The sequence below is a fragment of the Manacus vitellinus genome, unplaced genomic scaffold (genome assembly GCF_001715985.3).
Source record: "Manacus vitellinus isolate BGI_N305 unplaced genomic scaffold, ASM171598v3 scaffold_17_pilon, whole genome shotgun sequence".
NCBI classification, from domain to species: domain Eukaryota; kingdom Metazoa; phylum Chordata; class Aves; order Passeriformes; family Pipridae; genus Manacus; species Manacus vitellinus.
Window position 1 is genome coordinate 13,861,665 of NW_021939256.1, and position 17,580 is coordinate 13,879,244.

The following is a 17,580-nucleotide window of genomic DNA, read 5'->3' on the forward strand; positions in this document are numbered from 1 at the left end:
AATACAGCTCTTTTGAAGAAGGAGAAAAAAAGAAAAAGAACAAAAAAACCAGATTTTAATTCCATCTGCCCACTTTGTACAGCTAGTAGAATATGGTAGGAGCCTCTCATTTTGCAGCTTCAATAACAATCAGGGAACTTCACATGCTGTAAACATCCAAATTAGGGCAATACAGAACAAATCAGCCATAGAAAGGCTTGCAGGACTTGTCTCTGCATCTCACTAGCTATTGTAGCCACTACTGATTTTATATTATCAGAAATTTATTAAAATTATTAACATTCTATGAAGGTCCACTGCTTGGCTGGAATGCCAAAATAATTGTAAATTGATGCTTGCTTTAAAATGTGAATGGGGGTGGGGGGGTGTGGAAACAGCCAATATGCAAGCCCTTTGCTTTGAGAATTCAGTCCCTGCCATTCCTTGGTTTTCATGGGAATGAATATCAATGATACTAGTGATTTAGGGAAATATAAGGGGATAGTAGCCTTCAATCTCCAAAGACATATTTTTTAAATTAACAGTAAACAGTTGAAGGTTGCCATTCCCCAGCAGAAGCTTAATCTCCTATACAAAATTAAAGGCAAACCTGATTCGATACAAAAAAGTATAAAGCTGGCAATGGAATTATTTTCCTCCTTAAGAAGAATTGGTTCTTGGCAAGGTAGTGCAAGCAATCTCATAGTCCTGTCATCTAGACAAACCAAAGTTGCAATATCTAGCAATCAACTTTTCTTCACTGATGAATCATCTTTATTTAAAGAAAAACCCAACCGATGATAGGGAATGGAAAGCAATACACCTTAATCTCTCTGCAGAAGCTGGCAGGAGGTCTTTGAAACGTATGTATGAAAAACTAGGAAAGGAAGGAAAAAGCAGTAAAAACTGAACATCTTAGTAGATTACTATAAGTTTAAAAGGTAACTTGCAACAAGCTTAGGGAAAAGAGAAGCGAGTACAAACAAAAACAAGTTCATACGGCATATATCCTTCTTCATTCAGCCCACATGTTATTTCCTCTTGGCACATGTTAAGTGCATGCACTGCATGCGGAAACCACAGGATAAAATGAGCAGAGCGATGTACTGAGTCTATATTACTTAGACAAACATCAAGTGAGGGAATTCTGTGGTGGTCAGAGAGTAAGGTTAAGAAAATATATTTCTTAGGATTCCCTAACCAAGGAATCAAAAAATAACTATGCTATTTTTCTTTTCTGGTTAACCTCAAGCTGAAATGAAGGGTTTGTGTTCATTTCTTCTATGGATTGAGACATGCTATTTTTAAGCATGTTTATTCAACAGATAACTTTGTTACAGCACAAGCATGTATTTAAATTATCACTAAATATAGCTTCTAAAATTATGTAAACTGATTTTTTTTGTTGAGACAGCACAACCCTAAATTCTTATTTTATGAGAGCACAGAAGAATGAGATTTGCCCCAGAGCAAATGATCTCAGCTGTACTCAGCATCAATTAAGTCAAGTGCACAACTTTACTGTATTTCTGATAGAAGAGGCAAAGTAATTCAATTTTAGGCAGGTAAACTGCAGGACAGTCAATACTTAAAATTTTACATCTAAAACTGGATTTGAGTCAATTTTTTTTCCAGCTGATTCACACACTGCTAAGCACTTGTGACGGTCCCTTCAGTTCTACATCATGGACAGGGGTCTGCCTACAGACAGAGTCTTCAGTTGAGTTTTGACAGGTCTGACAATTTCAAAGTTCAGCAAATGCATGTGTCTGGGGAAACAAGGTGCCGCTGTAACTACTTTTACACTTTTTGTTGATTGTTTTGGGTTTCTTTCTTCTTTAAACCTAATAAAAGCTCAGATCCGCAGGGAGCTACCACAAAAGTTCTGTAGAGCAGGCAAATTTTGAAATGATGGAAATATTACACAAATATTACACCACTCAACCGTTTTGCTTTGTTTTTTTGCATAAGAATAGTTCAGCTTTTATAAACATACATTGTTTCTCATAGAGCAAATTTGGTTTTCATAGTCTTTTCTAGCTGTTTGGGTTAAACACATCTCTTTACTCTATTAACAGAGTATGTTTTCCAAGAGTCTGTTTTCCAAGAAATTGACCATCAGTAAACCCTAATACACTTGCAGAGCTAGCATTTCATAACTATATGCAAATAAAAGCATATCCAACTATAATAAAATTTAATAAAAATGAAAATTGTAAGGCTCCATGTTTAATAACTAGCTTATTTAAGCACTTTTTCTCTCTTAACTCTTAAGTTATTTTAAGTATATACTTCTTTTCATGTTGTTAAAAACAGATGGAAACATATGCATAGATCAATGATCTCCCACTGTGAGTCTCTGTGTGTCTATTCTGTCCCCTGCACCTTCTTTCCTCTCCCCCAATTCTAAGTTACACATGATTTATAATCTCTTGACTCTAATGCCTCTATTGGAATTATGCCAGTATAGCTGATCAATCCTTAGTCATCATCATGGCTAGGCTTCGCGAATGAAGATTTGGGAAGGGCTCTATCCACATTTGTTACAAGCACATTGGTGGCTAATGAGGCCAACACGAGATAGACATGTCCGATTGCAAAAGGCACAGCAGAAAGACTCCTTAGGTGGTGTATTGAGCAAGACACGATTCTTTCTGCGTTGTCTTTTCTCCTCAAGAGTGATCCTGCGTGCATTCTCAAAGGAAGCAGCAGTGTTACAGATGGTGTGTCTCCAGGCCTCCCGATTTGAGGCCAGAGTAGACCAGTTATGTTGATCAACATGGCCAAGGCTAAGATGTTGTTTCAGGGACTCTTTGTATCTTTTCTTCAGGGCTCCTCTCATGCGGCAGCTGGTGGCAAGTTCACCATAAAGCAAGATCTTAGGGAGGCAGTGGTCCTTCATCCTGGAGATGTGTCCTACCCGACACAGCTGAGTTCTCAGCAACATGGCCTCAATACTTGTGACTGCTGCTTGTTCTAGAACAGATGTATTGGTCACATAATCTGACCAGTGGATGTTAAGGATTGTACGGAGACAGCGTTGATGCCTGCATGTTACATATGCAGACAGATTTTTTTTTTTAAGCCTGAATTTCAACATACTAGCACATCTTTGTACATCTGGAGGCAGACTTCTCCTTAGTGAGAGAGAAAAGAACTTCGAAGAGGGAACATGCATCATCAGTTAGTTTCACCACATAAAACACTGAATTGCACACTACCAGCTGATCTTGTCAATCCATCCCATACTTAGAGATCTATTTTTATATAAGTCTGTTTTCCATGATAGGTCTTAACAACTTTAAATAACGAGAAAAGGAAATTTCCAGCTTCCTAGCATGACACAAAATGCCTTATTCTAGTCTAAGGAAGTTCTACGACAAAAAATTTTAAAGCTGCCAACATTTTCTGATCTAAGACTTCCTTATTTATAGTTTCTGGGAGAGTGCAAAGGTGCATTATGCTGTCCTAATATTAATTATGCAGATAAATAAATTACAACATGGTTATTACCACTGTGTATGAAATATAAAATGAAACCAATTTTTAGATCATGTCAAAAATCCATGAAAGTGCCTGCATTTCTCCTGCTTCTGCACCTTGTTTTTCCTCTTCCAGCAGAAAACAAAGTACTTGAGTAAAAATTCTCAACTGGCGAGTGAAATTCTTGCCGTTTGGTATCAGGAGATGTATCACAGTCTTCAACTAAAGCTATTTAGCTGTGAAAATCAGTGCTAGAAATAGTATATGCCTCTCTTCACAAGGTAGCTTGACAGGATCATCACCTAAGTGAGCAGTTTTTGATGGCCAGTGGGAAGGAAAGTAAGCTCTTTCAGTAGATACACTCCTTTTCCATATTTCACTATGACAACTCCTGGGGACTATTTTGTCTTTTTATTAGTTTTTTGCAGCTGTTCATCCATACGCTACACCAGACTCTCACTCCATTAGTTTTATTTAATAGTTTATACTCCATCTACCCTCCCTCTCAAAGGAAGACAAATCAAATAAGTACATTGCTATTTTGGCATACCAGAAACTACAAAAAAAACCCCAAACAAACAAGCTTCAGTCAGTTATAAATAAAACAAAACTGTTGATATCTCTGTAAAGTTAGTACTGAGTTTACAAGCTTTAAAGTACCTACCACTCCATACCAGTCAGCCTTGGTTGATGTTCAGCATCCCACACAGTATTTAGCTCTGGTGGATCTAACACTAGTATGAGATGACTTTACAGAATAGGGTATTAATGCAGCAATCAAATTAAAGGGGTTTTAGCTTTTACAAATTGATTTGTCGACTCTGTGTTGGTCTAGCACGAATGTAACATCAATAGATACAAAGGGCATTTTCCTAGGCATTGATGAAGCCAGTAAATGTTGCAGAAAAAATACAGAAATCAGAAAGACTCCTGAAACCTGCCAACTCCATTCATTCAGAGAGTGGCTCTTCTCACACATCTCTCTCTTCTTATATTTTAGTACCTCAAGTAGTCCATTCCTAACATACAGATTCAAAGACACACCTCTCAGGCATTTTTTCCTTTGGTTTCATAACTTCTGTTTTCCCTTAACTAGCAGTCCTGTAACTACAAGTGAAATGCTATGTGCCCACACCAATTATGTTACCTAGCTATCACAGAATCATAGAATCATAGAATCATAGAATCAGCTGGGTTGGAAGGGACCTCTGAGATCACCAAGACCAATCCCTTATCCACTACTGCCATGGTTACTATACCATGGCTATCACATACTGTAAACTGCATTGCAAATATGTTTCCACATGTACTTTCTAATATTTACTAATGACTCCCAACAGATCATTGTGGTGAGTATGAACTACAGCTTGTCAGTATATTTTTCAAGATATGTCAGTTCATAAAGGCTAAGGTATGTCTTGGATATGCACTGATTAATGATATTTTTACCACAAGTTGAAGAAGGAGTCTGGCATTGAAAATCTTACTAAATCTCATATTAAAAATCTGACACATATAGAAACAATAAATATTTCTATATAGTTGTATTTCCCACATATTTTTTTACAGCAAAAGGAATTGGTTTTGTTCAGTGAACCCTAACTGTGACACTCTCTTTGGCTACATCAAAAGATGGAACTGAAACAAAATGACAGAGTAGGTCTCTGGCCCCAAAAAGCCTTAGCATAGTAACTTAGAACCAGAAGGATATCACTAAAAATTAAATATGATAAAGAACAAGAAAGGTCTAAAAGGCAGGATCAGGCTAAATTCAAGCTACTTTCCTAAATATTGACTGAATCGGATTCATAAAACAACATGTTTTTAATCAACTCCTAGCATGTAGCTCTGATAATGAGTCCAAATTATTTGCTTTTACAGTTGCATATACAAAAACTACATCCATTAATCTCTTAGTCTGTGAAATTAAGAAGTGCCAGAATTTTAACTGTGCTATTTCAATTGCTTTAATTTACAACATTGTGTATAAATGTCATGATAAAAAATAACATTTTAAACTAAATCATACACATAATATGACTGCTAAGGAAACCAGGTCTGTCATCAGAGTAACTCATACTATTTAGTCCATCAACAAAACAGTGATAAAGATCCCACCTTCACAATACACTGATGGTTTGTTGTTCCAAGTAAAGAATGCAACAATTTTAGTTCATTCTCCAGTGTACTGAATAAAGGGACAGCTGGTACCATTACTTTTATTAAACCATTAAAATGCCAGAACAAAATACTTTCTGTAAAAAGCACAACATTATTTTCTTTAACTTTATGAAAAGAATGGAAACAAATTTTTTTCAATTAAAATTCAATAAATTCTAATTCATTGGAACAAAAAACGTACACATGTGCTTTCTTAGAAAAACAGGAGGAATGCAATATGTAATATAATACATCTTAATCTCTACATCCTCATAGCTACAAACTATTTGGAACTCATTCTAAGTTGCGACACTAATGGAAAAAATCTCAATTCAAATAAATAATAAAAGTCAGATAAGTTATTAAATGTCTTAGGTTTTTACAGAAAACATCATCCAAGTGTTCTTTGCTTTGTTCCAACTGTTCCTCAGCACTTCACCCCAATACTCAAGATGACAACCATATGTATGAAAAGACTGTCTTGGTGAAGCAAGGAACTCATGGTGCAGCTCCAATGCAAAAAGACTGTGTGTATGAGGTGTAAGCAGGGACAAGGCGAGCAAGGAGGAATTTAGAAAGACCACATGGGCATGTAGGGACATGGTTAAACAAAGCACAAAGGGAGTTCAGACTTGCATGAAATGTCAAGGGCAACAAGAGCAGCTTCTACTGCTCGAATAGCAATGAGAAGTTGAGCAGGAAAATATAAGCCTGTTGTTGCATTGGGCAGGCAACCTAGTGCCAGCAGACACAGATGATGCTGAGGGACTCAATACCACCAACAAGGTACTAAAGGTATCTGTTGTTTAGCAAAAGGCGTTCAAGAACTACCAACAGGAGATGCAGCGTGAGTCAGGGATGACTTGCAAGATCTTGGTCTATACAAATGCATGCAGTCAGACAAGCTGCATCCAAGATAACACCAAGATAACCAGCCACTTTTCATCTCTGAGAAGTCACAGAGACAAAGGAAGGTTTTAAGTAACCGCAGGGAAACAAATACAGGAACTAAAGACCAGTCTATCTCACTGAAGTTCCTGGAAAAGTTATGGAGTTAGTTCTCTTGGAATGCATTTTTCTGGACATATGGACGAGAAAAATGTGACTGAGAACTGCATGGACTTGTCAAAGGTAAATAATTCTTGACCTTCTATAATAAAATGACTGTTTTCAATGATGAGGGAATGGTGGAGGATGTAATTTATCTCAGCATTGTCTTACTGCAAACTAGGAAGTTACGGTCTGTCTCTTCAGGTGGGAAACAAGAGGGCTAAAAAGCCAGTTGGAAGATCCAGAACAGAGAGTAAATATTTAATACCCCTTACTCCACCTGAGCCAGTAACAAGTGGAATATCACAAGGGTTGATCATGGGACCTGTCCTGTTTAACACCTTAATCAACAACCAAGGGGAGGCATCAGAATGCAGTTTGCAATGGTTGCAGATAACACCAAATTCAGAGAACCTTTTGGTAAGCTTGAGGCCAGAGCTGCCACCCAGAGAGACCTAGACAAGGTGGAGGAAGGGGGCAAGAGCAACTTCATGGGATTAAGTCTACACATGCAGAATCCTGCACCTGGAAAGGAATAACTCCATGCAACAGTACAGGCTGGTTTTAATCACAAAGGAAAATGAGTCACCTATCTTTAAATGATATTTTCAGTCGCAAATTCTGAATAAAGTTTTTCTGCGCTTACTCCTTACCTTTGTATGCAATAATTGGGTGCTCAGCTCTGTGGCAGTGCATATCTTCTGTTGTTGTTGGCTCCAGTATTCCTAACACCCCAAGTCCTGCCAACAGCAGTGAGAAGAGGCAGCTTCCTTTCATGGTGGTCATGCTGTCCTCCACAGCAGTCACTTCTTTTAACTGTCTACTCTTCTGGCATTCATGTGGGAAAAGCACCTGGAGAATTCAAAGAAATTTACTGAAGTACAAGAGCCAACCACATGAAAAATTAGACAATTCATGATCATTAAAACAAAACAATGTTGCTTTTTTTCTATCTCTGTAGTATTTGACTACTCAAAAGCATGCTATCAGCTGGTCCTCTAATTACTTCATAGACCTATCATGAGTTACCTAATTTAGCAATATGGATTTCTTTTCTCACCCAATGGGATTAAAAAACTGTATATAAGGGCATAAAGCTCTTGTTCCAATGTTTTGATAGTCCATTTTCTGCAAGATGACATTTCAATGCATTATGCACTATTCTGATACAAAATCAACCAGTTTATGTGGGCTGTAGCATAGCTAATCGATATTCCTAACTTAAATACCATACAAATACATTACTAGCAGCTAGTTCTAATTCATGTTTCTGTAAGATTACATATATGATTTAGGAAGCAAAACAAAGGTCTGATACCACATCACAGACTCTCAAAGGCTGTTTTTCTTGCACACAATACAGCAGCAAGTTTTCCAACACCAAGGAATATGGTACTTTCATGATGAAAAAAAGCCAAAAACTTTATTTATTTTAATTTTTAGTCTCAGAAATATCCATAAATGTGTGAATATAGTGGACAAAAATTAAACAACAATAAAATGAAACATTTATATTGGAAGCCCAGCTTTCTCTATCTCCCTGGCTGCAAATGAAGCCCCATGGTCTTTATGTAACTAGGCTTTCACATCCCAGTCAAGTTTCAAAAAAACAGCTCTACTGTAGAACTTTTGCATCTACTACTACAAAAAGATAATCCTGTTTCTGCAGAAAGAAAGAAAAGGACTCTTAATCAAAATATTAAATATCTACATATTTACGGATATCTTGGTTTCCATTACAAAAAGGATACTGACTTTCATGGGACTAAGATGTAAATGTTGACAAGTCTGATGCCTTGTATCCTTCATGTATCCAGAAAACTTCTCCTCACCTGCCCCCTGTGAAAAGAACTCAGTAGCAGAAACAAAGATTCCTTCACAACAATACCTTTCCTCAGCCTCTAAATCCAAAGAGAGGCTGAAGAGGTTTTTTTCTTTCCTAGCTGAACCTCTCCTCTCAGTGCATGCATCTCACATGGCAAAAATGGAGGCAGGATACACTCCTTTCTCTCAACCAGTATATCCAAAGACAAGGTTAGTCTTTTAAGGAGAGACAAGGAAGGATGTAAAAGAACTTCTGATAATATATCTCAGTTCAAGTTTCTCTCTACCTTGACTTCTAGATGTTTAATTGTTTTCCACTATTTTATTAAGTCTATTAATGATTTTAGATGTATTAATTTAAATATATTAAGCACATGGTGGGTAACTGCAAGGAGAAGCTTACTTGCAACTACTCAGAGGAGAGTTTTCAGAGACCCTGATAGACAAGAGAACAGTAAATCGAGGTAGCAGGTAGAAACCTCATCACTTCACTACACTACTGTATGCATGGAAGGAGAAAGAATTCTGGAGACTGCACCTAATATAATGCTAGAGTAAAAAATTAAAAGTGACTTTTAAAAAAATCCCCAAACAAAACAAGCAAAACCAACCAACCAAAATCAAACAGCTCCCAAGAACCAAAAAACCCACACATCTCCAACCCCCCCCCAAAAATATAAAAAAACTCCCACAAACAAAACACAGACTGTCAACATATACCCACAGCATCAACAGATGAACAGACACCTTAGAAAAGACTTCAAAACCAAATCTTTTTCCATAGAACTTGTAAGGGTTAGATTTCTCCCTTCTGCACATGCTTGAGTAAGAACTGCTACACAAGTTCCATCTCTGCCCACGATAACAGCTGTTAAGAGTGAGCCTGAGGAGGTTGCACCTGAACTTCATACCTAAACAGAGCTGAAACACTGTAACAAGTTAGAAGTCCTGAGGCAGGCAAAGCAATCTTTCAGCCCTTCTCCTTCCTGAAAGTGCAGTTACTGTGCAAAAAGTGATAGCTAGCCTGGAGCATAAGACATGACAAGACAAAGCCAAGAGAATCCTAAACATGAAAAGTTTAGGCTGGTTTCCTTGATTTCTGTAGAATTTCCATATGCAAACATCTCTCAACCATGAAACATAATGGTCAAGTCAAAACTCTTCGAGGCATATCCAAATTGTGACGCTGACCAACTTTTTAACTATTGCAAAACATTTGGGAAACAGCACATTGACCTATTATTTGAATAGCTTTTCTAGCAGAGACCTTTAATCAGACTTCTGACAAATTGTATTTTACAAATCTGTAAAACAATCTGAGGATGCAAAATGAAAGTGGAATAAACAGCATTATAAGATGCAATTTATTTCAATGTATTACTTTATTCCTGTATGTAAAGGGTCTTATGCACTTATTCTCTCCCTCATTCCCTTTGTTTTGGTCCAGCTTGCCTAGAAGAAATATAAAGATGAATGAGACCCTTTAGGTAAAGGCATTATATTTTACAAATGTACCATTTGGTTTCTCCATCAACAGTATTTGATGAGAAAAAAATCCTGTAATTCGCGATTTTCTATTTTAGCTGAGCCAACCCCCCCACACACTTTAAAGAGAAAAAGTGTGAACAGCTAAGCATACAAGGCAGGTAACCACTCCTGCTAAATCCAAGCAGATTCATTTTAGACTACTCCCTCCAGGTACTGAAGTCATATATTTAAAATTAAATAATCAGGATGGCCATATTTCTACATCATTTAAAATACACTGTGTTGGAAGTACAATTTACCTTTGAATTATAAACTATGCTTTCTTTTATTCAATCAAAATAAGCTGCTGTATAAAAGAGAGAGCTGCCACACTAACTGCACCTGTCCAGCAGTAAAGTTTCTTTCAAATAATTAACTTTGCTGATTCTGTAAGCGTCAGTTTAACTGCACTTTCATTGAAAGATGAAGTGAGTTTATGTCAATATAAGTATACAAAAAGCAGAGTTTGGCATGGTTAAAAGATGCCAGTTTCAGGACTGGTTCTGGGTACATGCATCCAGAAGCAGGTCTGGGGTTTCTTTATATGCACACTAGTGTCTACTCTCACAGACACTGCTCATGTAATTTGTTATGGGAGATTCATTCCATTTTCCCTGAGCACTTTGCTCCACTTCTTGGTTTGCAAAACGGTAAAAGTTTGATAAAAATTTTCTGTGCAAAGTAACTGCTCCAGATAACATTCACCTTTGTGCACAAGCACAAACCTGGAAAAAAAGTATTTTGCTAGTGAAATAAGACTATACGCTGCATACAGACAAATCAGGGTATCAGCATTCATATAGTCATAAAACTGGAGTACATGAATACTCTGCGACGCAAGCTCAGTGTCTTTTTCTGTAATTTTTCTTGATTTGTTAAAACTAAACTCCTCTAATTCATAAAAAATATTTGAGAGGAAGATTGCTTGAGAAAGGAATATATAGAAAAGACTCTGTCATCACACCTACTAAAAATATTTGAGTAAATTCTAAGTCAATGTGTATACTCTCAGTTCCTAGTTCTGGCAACACCAGTAGTGACAAGTCCTGGAACCCAGAAGGAAAAAAGGACAGAAGCCAGGAGGAGGCATCAAGAAGCCTGTTTCCAAAAAAAACCCCAAGTTGTTTTTATTATAGTGAATCCTGTTTCCTGTCAAACACACAAAACCCCCAAACCTATACCTCTTTATAGTAGAATTACTTTGAAATACATTCCTTACTCAGTATAGCTTTAAGAAAACAATTTGCATATCACTCAGATACACAATTAGATTAGATCAATAGCTCAAAGATCACCTCATTAAACATCAAGATGAGACTGGAGGCTATAGATCTTCTTCCGTGAAATAATCTAGTTGTACACTATCACGTCTTTTAACCAGACCGAGCAATGCAGACTGTTTACTATGCAGCTGAGTAGCATATTCTAATTTGTCTTTGCATAAAGTGAGAGTCAGCTTCAATTAACAAACTGCTTACTGAGTTCCTTCATTTTTTTTTTAATATTGTCATTCATTTCTTTAGTGGCATGAGACAGACAGCCATCAGTTGTCATTGAGTAACACAGTCAAAAATCAATCCATGAATTCAGAGTGACATTCTGCCAAAAGTCTGCTAATATCAGTAGCTGAGGGTGACAACTCAGAAGAATCTGTCATCAAAGCTAGTTCTCCAGCGCTTCTCAGAGCTGAAACTTGTGATTTGCACAAAGGAATCACTGCTTCAAGAACAATAGCCTGAAGCAAGGAGTTTGTAATAGCACCTCAAAACTTAAGTATCACATTGTGGGCTTGACTGCCTCATCAGTGGGGCATAGCCCCAGTGGACCATAGCTGCCTTGAGCAAGCACAGGCCAATCCAGCAGCTCCACACAGAGCACCACAGGCAGCTTAAGGGTAGGAATAAAGGTAGTCAAATCAGCACAGCCTAGGCCCAAGTTCCAGCAAAATTTCAGCACTTTTTTCAAATCCCTTTTTTTCTTAGCTATCCATTAGCTCCTCGGTCTTTTTGGTATCTTCTTCACAAGACCCAAATTCCTATCTAAAGTTTCCTTCCGCTCATCTGGTTTCCTGGTCCAGTCATTGAGAGCACCTTTCCCCACATACTGCTTGGGACATCCACTGAACTGTGATCCTCAGACTGGACATCAGAAGTCAGCCTGAGGTAGTGGAAGGAAGGATTCTCCACCTCAGACAGACCTCAGCCAGCAAAGTTTTTCTTTTACAAAACAGCTTTAATGGAAGAACAAAATGGTAATGATTGTTTGCAAATAAAGGTCTGAAAAGTGAAAGAAAAATCAGAGGAAGTTTAACAGACAAAGGAAAGGCATGAAGTGAAGGCAAATGAGCCCGAAGAGCACAGAAGTGTCAGCTAGGGCAAGAAGAAAAATGGAGAAGGAAGAATTATGGGATCAACACCCTCCCCTCCCCGAATTTCATCTTCTCTTTTGTCTCTATACACTTGCCTGCTCCTTTTCCAGTTGGTACTATTATTGGCAAACCAAACACATCTTCTTAGGGACCAACAAACTGTCAACAGCATGAATATGACATAGAATACAAGCTGTTCTGTAATAGAAATATACTTTCAGGTGCTGTGAGTAACAGCATTTCAGAACAGAGACCATACCACAGGGTCCTGTTCATTTTAAAAAATTACATAGCTTTAAAATGGGATTGGGAAGTTATGAAATACCTTGACTCTCCCATTTTGCTGGGTGAAACTCAGAAACTTCCTGAGCCTGATACTGCAACAATATTCAGGAAAAATCCCACTAGCTGCTCCCTGCAGTCTCACCCTCTTCCCTGACCCACGTGCTGCCTGCTACTAACAAAGACCAGATGCTGGGCTGGATGCACCTCTCACCAAGCGCAGCCATGTTCCTATTTCCTGCAAAGGTCTGAGCGCTGTACTGCACACCACTGGTAGTTTGTGTTATTTCTCAATTGTATCACAACACAGTACATACAAGTCTGTATTTATGAGTTATTCATAAAGCCTAGTGAAAAGTGAATATAGTATCTGACTATAAGAGAGAGAAAATGCATTGCACACTTTCTTACAAAGCACGTGCTACACTGCATGAATTGTGACCATAAAGAGAAACAGCACCCAGAATAGCCATATCCACATTTTGTCTTTAATATTCCTTCACCCATCCAGTAGGAAGGTCTATAATTTGGAAAGATATCTTTATTCTGGTTATAGCTGAGTCAAAATCCCCAATTTCAACAGAATCATGTAGCCATTAACTGGACTTCCTTACAAACTGTCACAAAACATGGCAAAAATTGCATTTTGGAAGTTTCTTTCAGTTTATCCAGCCAGGTTGTTAGTGGCCTTTGCAAATATTCTTTCCAAATATCCCTGGCACACTGTTGAGAGGTAAAATATGATATATTAAGCTGTGAACAACAATTTTCTAAGCAACTTGTACTTTCAGAGACCTAGTAACGCTGCCCCTGACTGAAGTTGTTATACTACATATTTCTACACCTCAGTAAATGAAAATTATTGATGAAAATTCTTATTTACCCATTAAAAAGGAATATAGTAATAGTATGCTAGTCCACCTTATTGAAGAAGAGTTAGTAAAAAAAAACAACAAAAAAAAAACAAAAAACCAGACAGTTAAAGTATTTTTAACACTTATTTTCATCATATTTGTTAGCAAACACAATCTCAGTTTATGGTACTGTGTTTTCCTTTGTTCTAAGCTACATAATTATGTTGATTTCACATAACTAGTTACATTTTTTTAGAAAGGAAATGTGTTTCAGTCTAGAGGGGAACTACTGTAATGACGACATTTCTTGAGCGATCTTTGCTCTTCCCTAGCTTCACTGTTAACCTACTTTTTGTAATCTCCTGCTAAACCAGCCTCTGTGCTCCCAGTATAGTGAGAGGGTCACAGAAAAAGTGAATTTTGAAATTTCACCAGTGAGAATTAGGAATCTATGAGTGACAATTAAAAGTAAAGCTGTGATGTCATTTGCATTAACAATGTGCTGAAACTTCACTATATATATATAAAAAAAATAGAAAGTTTAAAAACATGGCTTGCTTGAACAAAAAGCAGAAGTTCAGGACTGGAAGGAGATCCATGTAACAGAGCAGCAGACAACAGTGCACTGAAACAACTAAGAAAAAAATTAGCTGGGAAGAGAGAAGTTTTATCACCTGAGAGGAGAACGAAGAAGATTACAGTTGGACGAAAATTTATGTCAAATCTTGAACATGTATTCAAAGTAGTTTTGAGTGAAGGCAAGGTTAATGGAAGAAGGTAAAAAAGAGGCAAGATGAAAGTAATGCAAGCTTAGCTGTTGTATATAAATTGGGAATAGGCAACACAGAAATTGGAGTCATATGTGTTGAATAATTAAGAAAGAAGATCATCACATCACAGATTATTGCTGCAGCCATCTAGACATACTTTCTTATTTGTAAACTGTACTGAAAAACGTGCCAAAATTTGTACATGGATGTAAAGAGAAACCAGAAGGAAGACAGTATTACAGAAACTTCAAAGAGTTGGGTTTAAAAAAAAAATTATATTCAACTTAAAACAGTTCCCTATCATTTTGTGTATCAACGTATAAAAGTACTGGATAGTAACCAGTATTTAGCTTTCACAGAAACTTAATAGAATACATTTTAAATGTGAATCACCAATCTAAAGATCAAAATTGCACTGCTAAAACAAAGTAATTAGTGGATATTCTCCACATTAACACTAGACAAACTTCCAAAATAAAGATTATATTAAGGTAGTTACAACTTTAAAAAACTGTTGGATGAGCTCCAAACTGTTGTGAAATTACCACTGTGACAGTCTGCTTCTACTGGATAATAAAAGCAAATTTATCCTTCTCATGGGGGGTTCAGCTCTGCAGTTCTTTCATGGGGTTTTAAAGGGCGGTAGGTATTAAACACATTTCAGCAAATGCATGGTGGTCACAGCTTAGACAGTGGAGGAAAACACACTTTTGTATGGCTCCATGGCTCCATTCACAAATGCATTTCAGACTCCCAACTCCTCTCAACTCCCATCTCATTACCAGCTTTTGATTTGTTTCTTCCCATCAATAACCAACAGTCTCTCTTTACAGCAACAGCTTAAGTGACAGTAAGGTTTAGCAGACTGATATGAAGGAAAGGGAAAGGTGAGGCAGCTCAGAGTTCCCATCCCACATCACTGCTACAGAACACTTCTGTTCTCCCCCTATTTATTTGTATGTACCTTTTCTATCAAGATAAGTATTTAAAACACCCACTCATCTCACCAAGCTTCTGGATTCCTTCCATTAGTCCTTGGACAAGCAATAGATTATCCAACAAAGAATGCTTAGGTGGACTGAACCATCCAATGTCTCTGTACTGATTATACAAAATGCTAGAGTATCATAGAATCACAGAATGGTTTGGATTGAAAGGGGCCTTAAAGATTATCTAGCTCCAGCCCTGGTCATGGTGTCTATGGGCAGAAACACCTAGCAGGTTTTAGCAGTCTCTAACACTAGAGCAAGTTGCTCAAGGAGTAAGTAGGCTACTACCTCACTTTGTTGCTCTTCATCTCTGCAAAGATTTAGATCTTTTTATACATCAACAAAATTTTTCCACACGCTTATAAAAATTCAACACACAAGTGAAAGCACTGTTTAATGCTTCCTCTAATCCCACGATTAACGCCCCATGATTATAGACAACAGTGCTCAAAGGGGACTCCACCAATCCACGACACACTTCCATGTTAGATTTTGCATTTAGATCTCTGATTCAATTCAGAACTGCTGTAGAAAAATCAGACAACTCTCCCATCTGAAGATGTCCATCAGAAACATAGGAAACCCTGATAAAGCTATCAGAATCCTGGAATAAGAAGTCTGAAAGCAAAATCATTATTTCTGTTAGATATTTCTGAAAATTCATCCACCTTTTGTTAGTTATTCACTAAATCCTGAAGCCAGATACAGATATTTTAAAACTTCTGTGAAAGATCAAGTTAATAAATCCTTTCCTAAAAAAAACAGGTAAAATTAAAAATAATGGAAGGTACAAAGATTTTCAAAGAGCATTTTAGAGCTAAAATATCCAATCCATCAGAGTTTGCAAAAAGAAAAGGCCAAGTTCAAAACTACTACAATGCTTATACTTAAGACTCTGTGTATTCATAAGGGTTTCACACATACGAGGAACATCCTTGCACAAACGTCTGACCTTTCTGTCAATACGAACTTGCTTATTTTTTTCTAGATCCTAAAATACAGCATGACCAAGAAAAAAAAAATCCTTCTAAAGAGAATAAAACATAATTGTATTTTCTTCCTCCAACATCACTGTTAAAAATTTAAGTTCTATTTTTAAGTCTGTTTAAAAGTAGTAAAACTTGACACAACAGAAATCATATACTATTTGGTGGAATGCACCCAATGAAGCTGTCAAACAACAAATAAGGAGATGTCAAATAACCTAACATTAAATGAGGAATGAATGGCTCTTGACATATTTGTTTCAATACCCAGAAGACTCTTGTGGGTTTTCTTCAGAGCATACACTGTGCTGCTCTGTGTATTTGTGTATTATAAATAATAAAATAAATATACTCAATTTTTTCCAGGTCTGAAATACCCTCTTATGTTATTTTACTCACTTAGACTTTCATGTTTTATCTAATTCTTAATGATTATGCTCTTTTTAATGATTTCCATTTTTAAGAGCTTTCAGGAAAAAAAATCTATTCTGTTAAGTTATTTCACAAACTAACACTGTTGTGAAAATCCAATTTGCTTGGTGACATCTTTCCCAATGGTTCCTCAGTGGTTGACAGCTTTCATCAGTCAAAGACTAAATTACATGAAGTGTCACTGATGTCTCCATCATATCCAAAATCACTTTAGACTTCTGTAGCTTTGCAGTTGTCATTTTTCATTTATCACTTTGGAAACTTATAAGCATACAGTATGTATGCACAGATTGCATACACTGAAACATATCTCAGACTGCTCCTTTTGAGGAATCTAAACTTCAGAGACCAAATGTGTCAAAGGCACCTTGAGTTCATAAATAGAAACACATACAATGATTACATCTTCCCTCAGATTTTTCTAACAATAGAGACACTGATTCAGCTTTTTTGGGTTGTTTAGCTTATATCAAAATTTTCTAGTAATAACACAGGTGCTTAACAGGAAGCTTCCTGACCATCCCTACATTTTATGCCACACAATACATTTGGTGGTGTCACAGCAATAGCCTATGGAAAGCTTCCTCCCATCCCACTGCACCAACCCTCCAGCACACCATTAGTTTAGAATGACCTGCAGTCTATAAGGTCCTTATAGCTATATAGCTAGTCCTTAGCTAGTGCTGCCTGAGACCACCAAGATGTATACTCAAAAGCCATATTGTGCTCCTTTCTGTACATCTTCACACTCTCATATATCCAGTTCCTCAAAAAATCCCAAATGCATACATGGCACAGGCAGGGCACCCTCTCCTGGGATGCACAAATAATCAAACCACCAACACACTGACATGCCACAGTTGAACATCATACACT

At 37.1% G+C, this 17,580-nt stretch overlaps 1 protein-coding gene across 3 annotated transcripts in view; it reads right to left on the minus strand.

Moving 5' to 3' along the window:
* SEMA5A (semaphorin 5A) overlaps positions 1 to 17,580 on the minus strand; it is a 327,493-nt gene that overhangs the window by 222,015 nt on the left and 87,898 nt on the right. For all 3 annotated transcript variants that reach the window (XM_029958921.1, XM_018070097.3, XM_008922830.4), the window contains one exon: positions 7,326 to 7,524. In XM_029958921.1, the coding sequence (XP_029814781.1) occupies positions 7,326 to 7,458 (133 nt within the window). In that variant the 5' untranslated portion in view covers positions 7,459 to 7,524. The remainder of the gene's footprint in view (positions 1 to 7,325; positions 7,525 to 17,580) is intronic.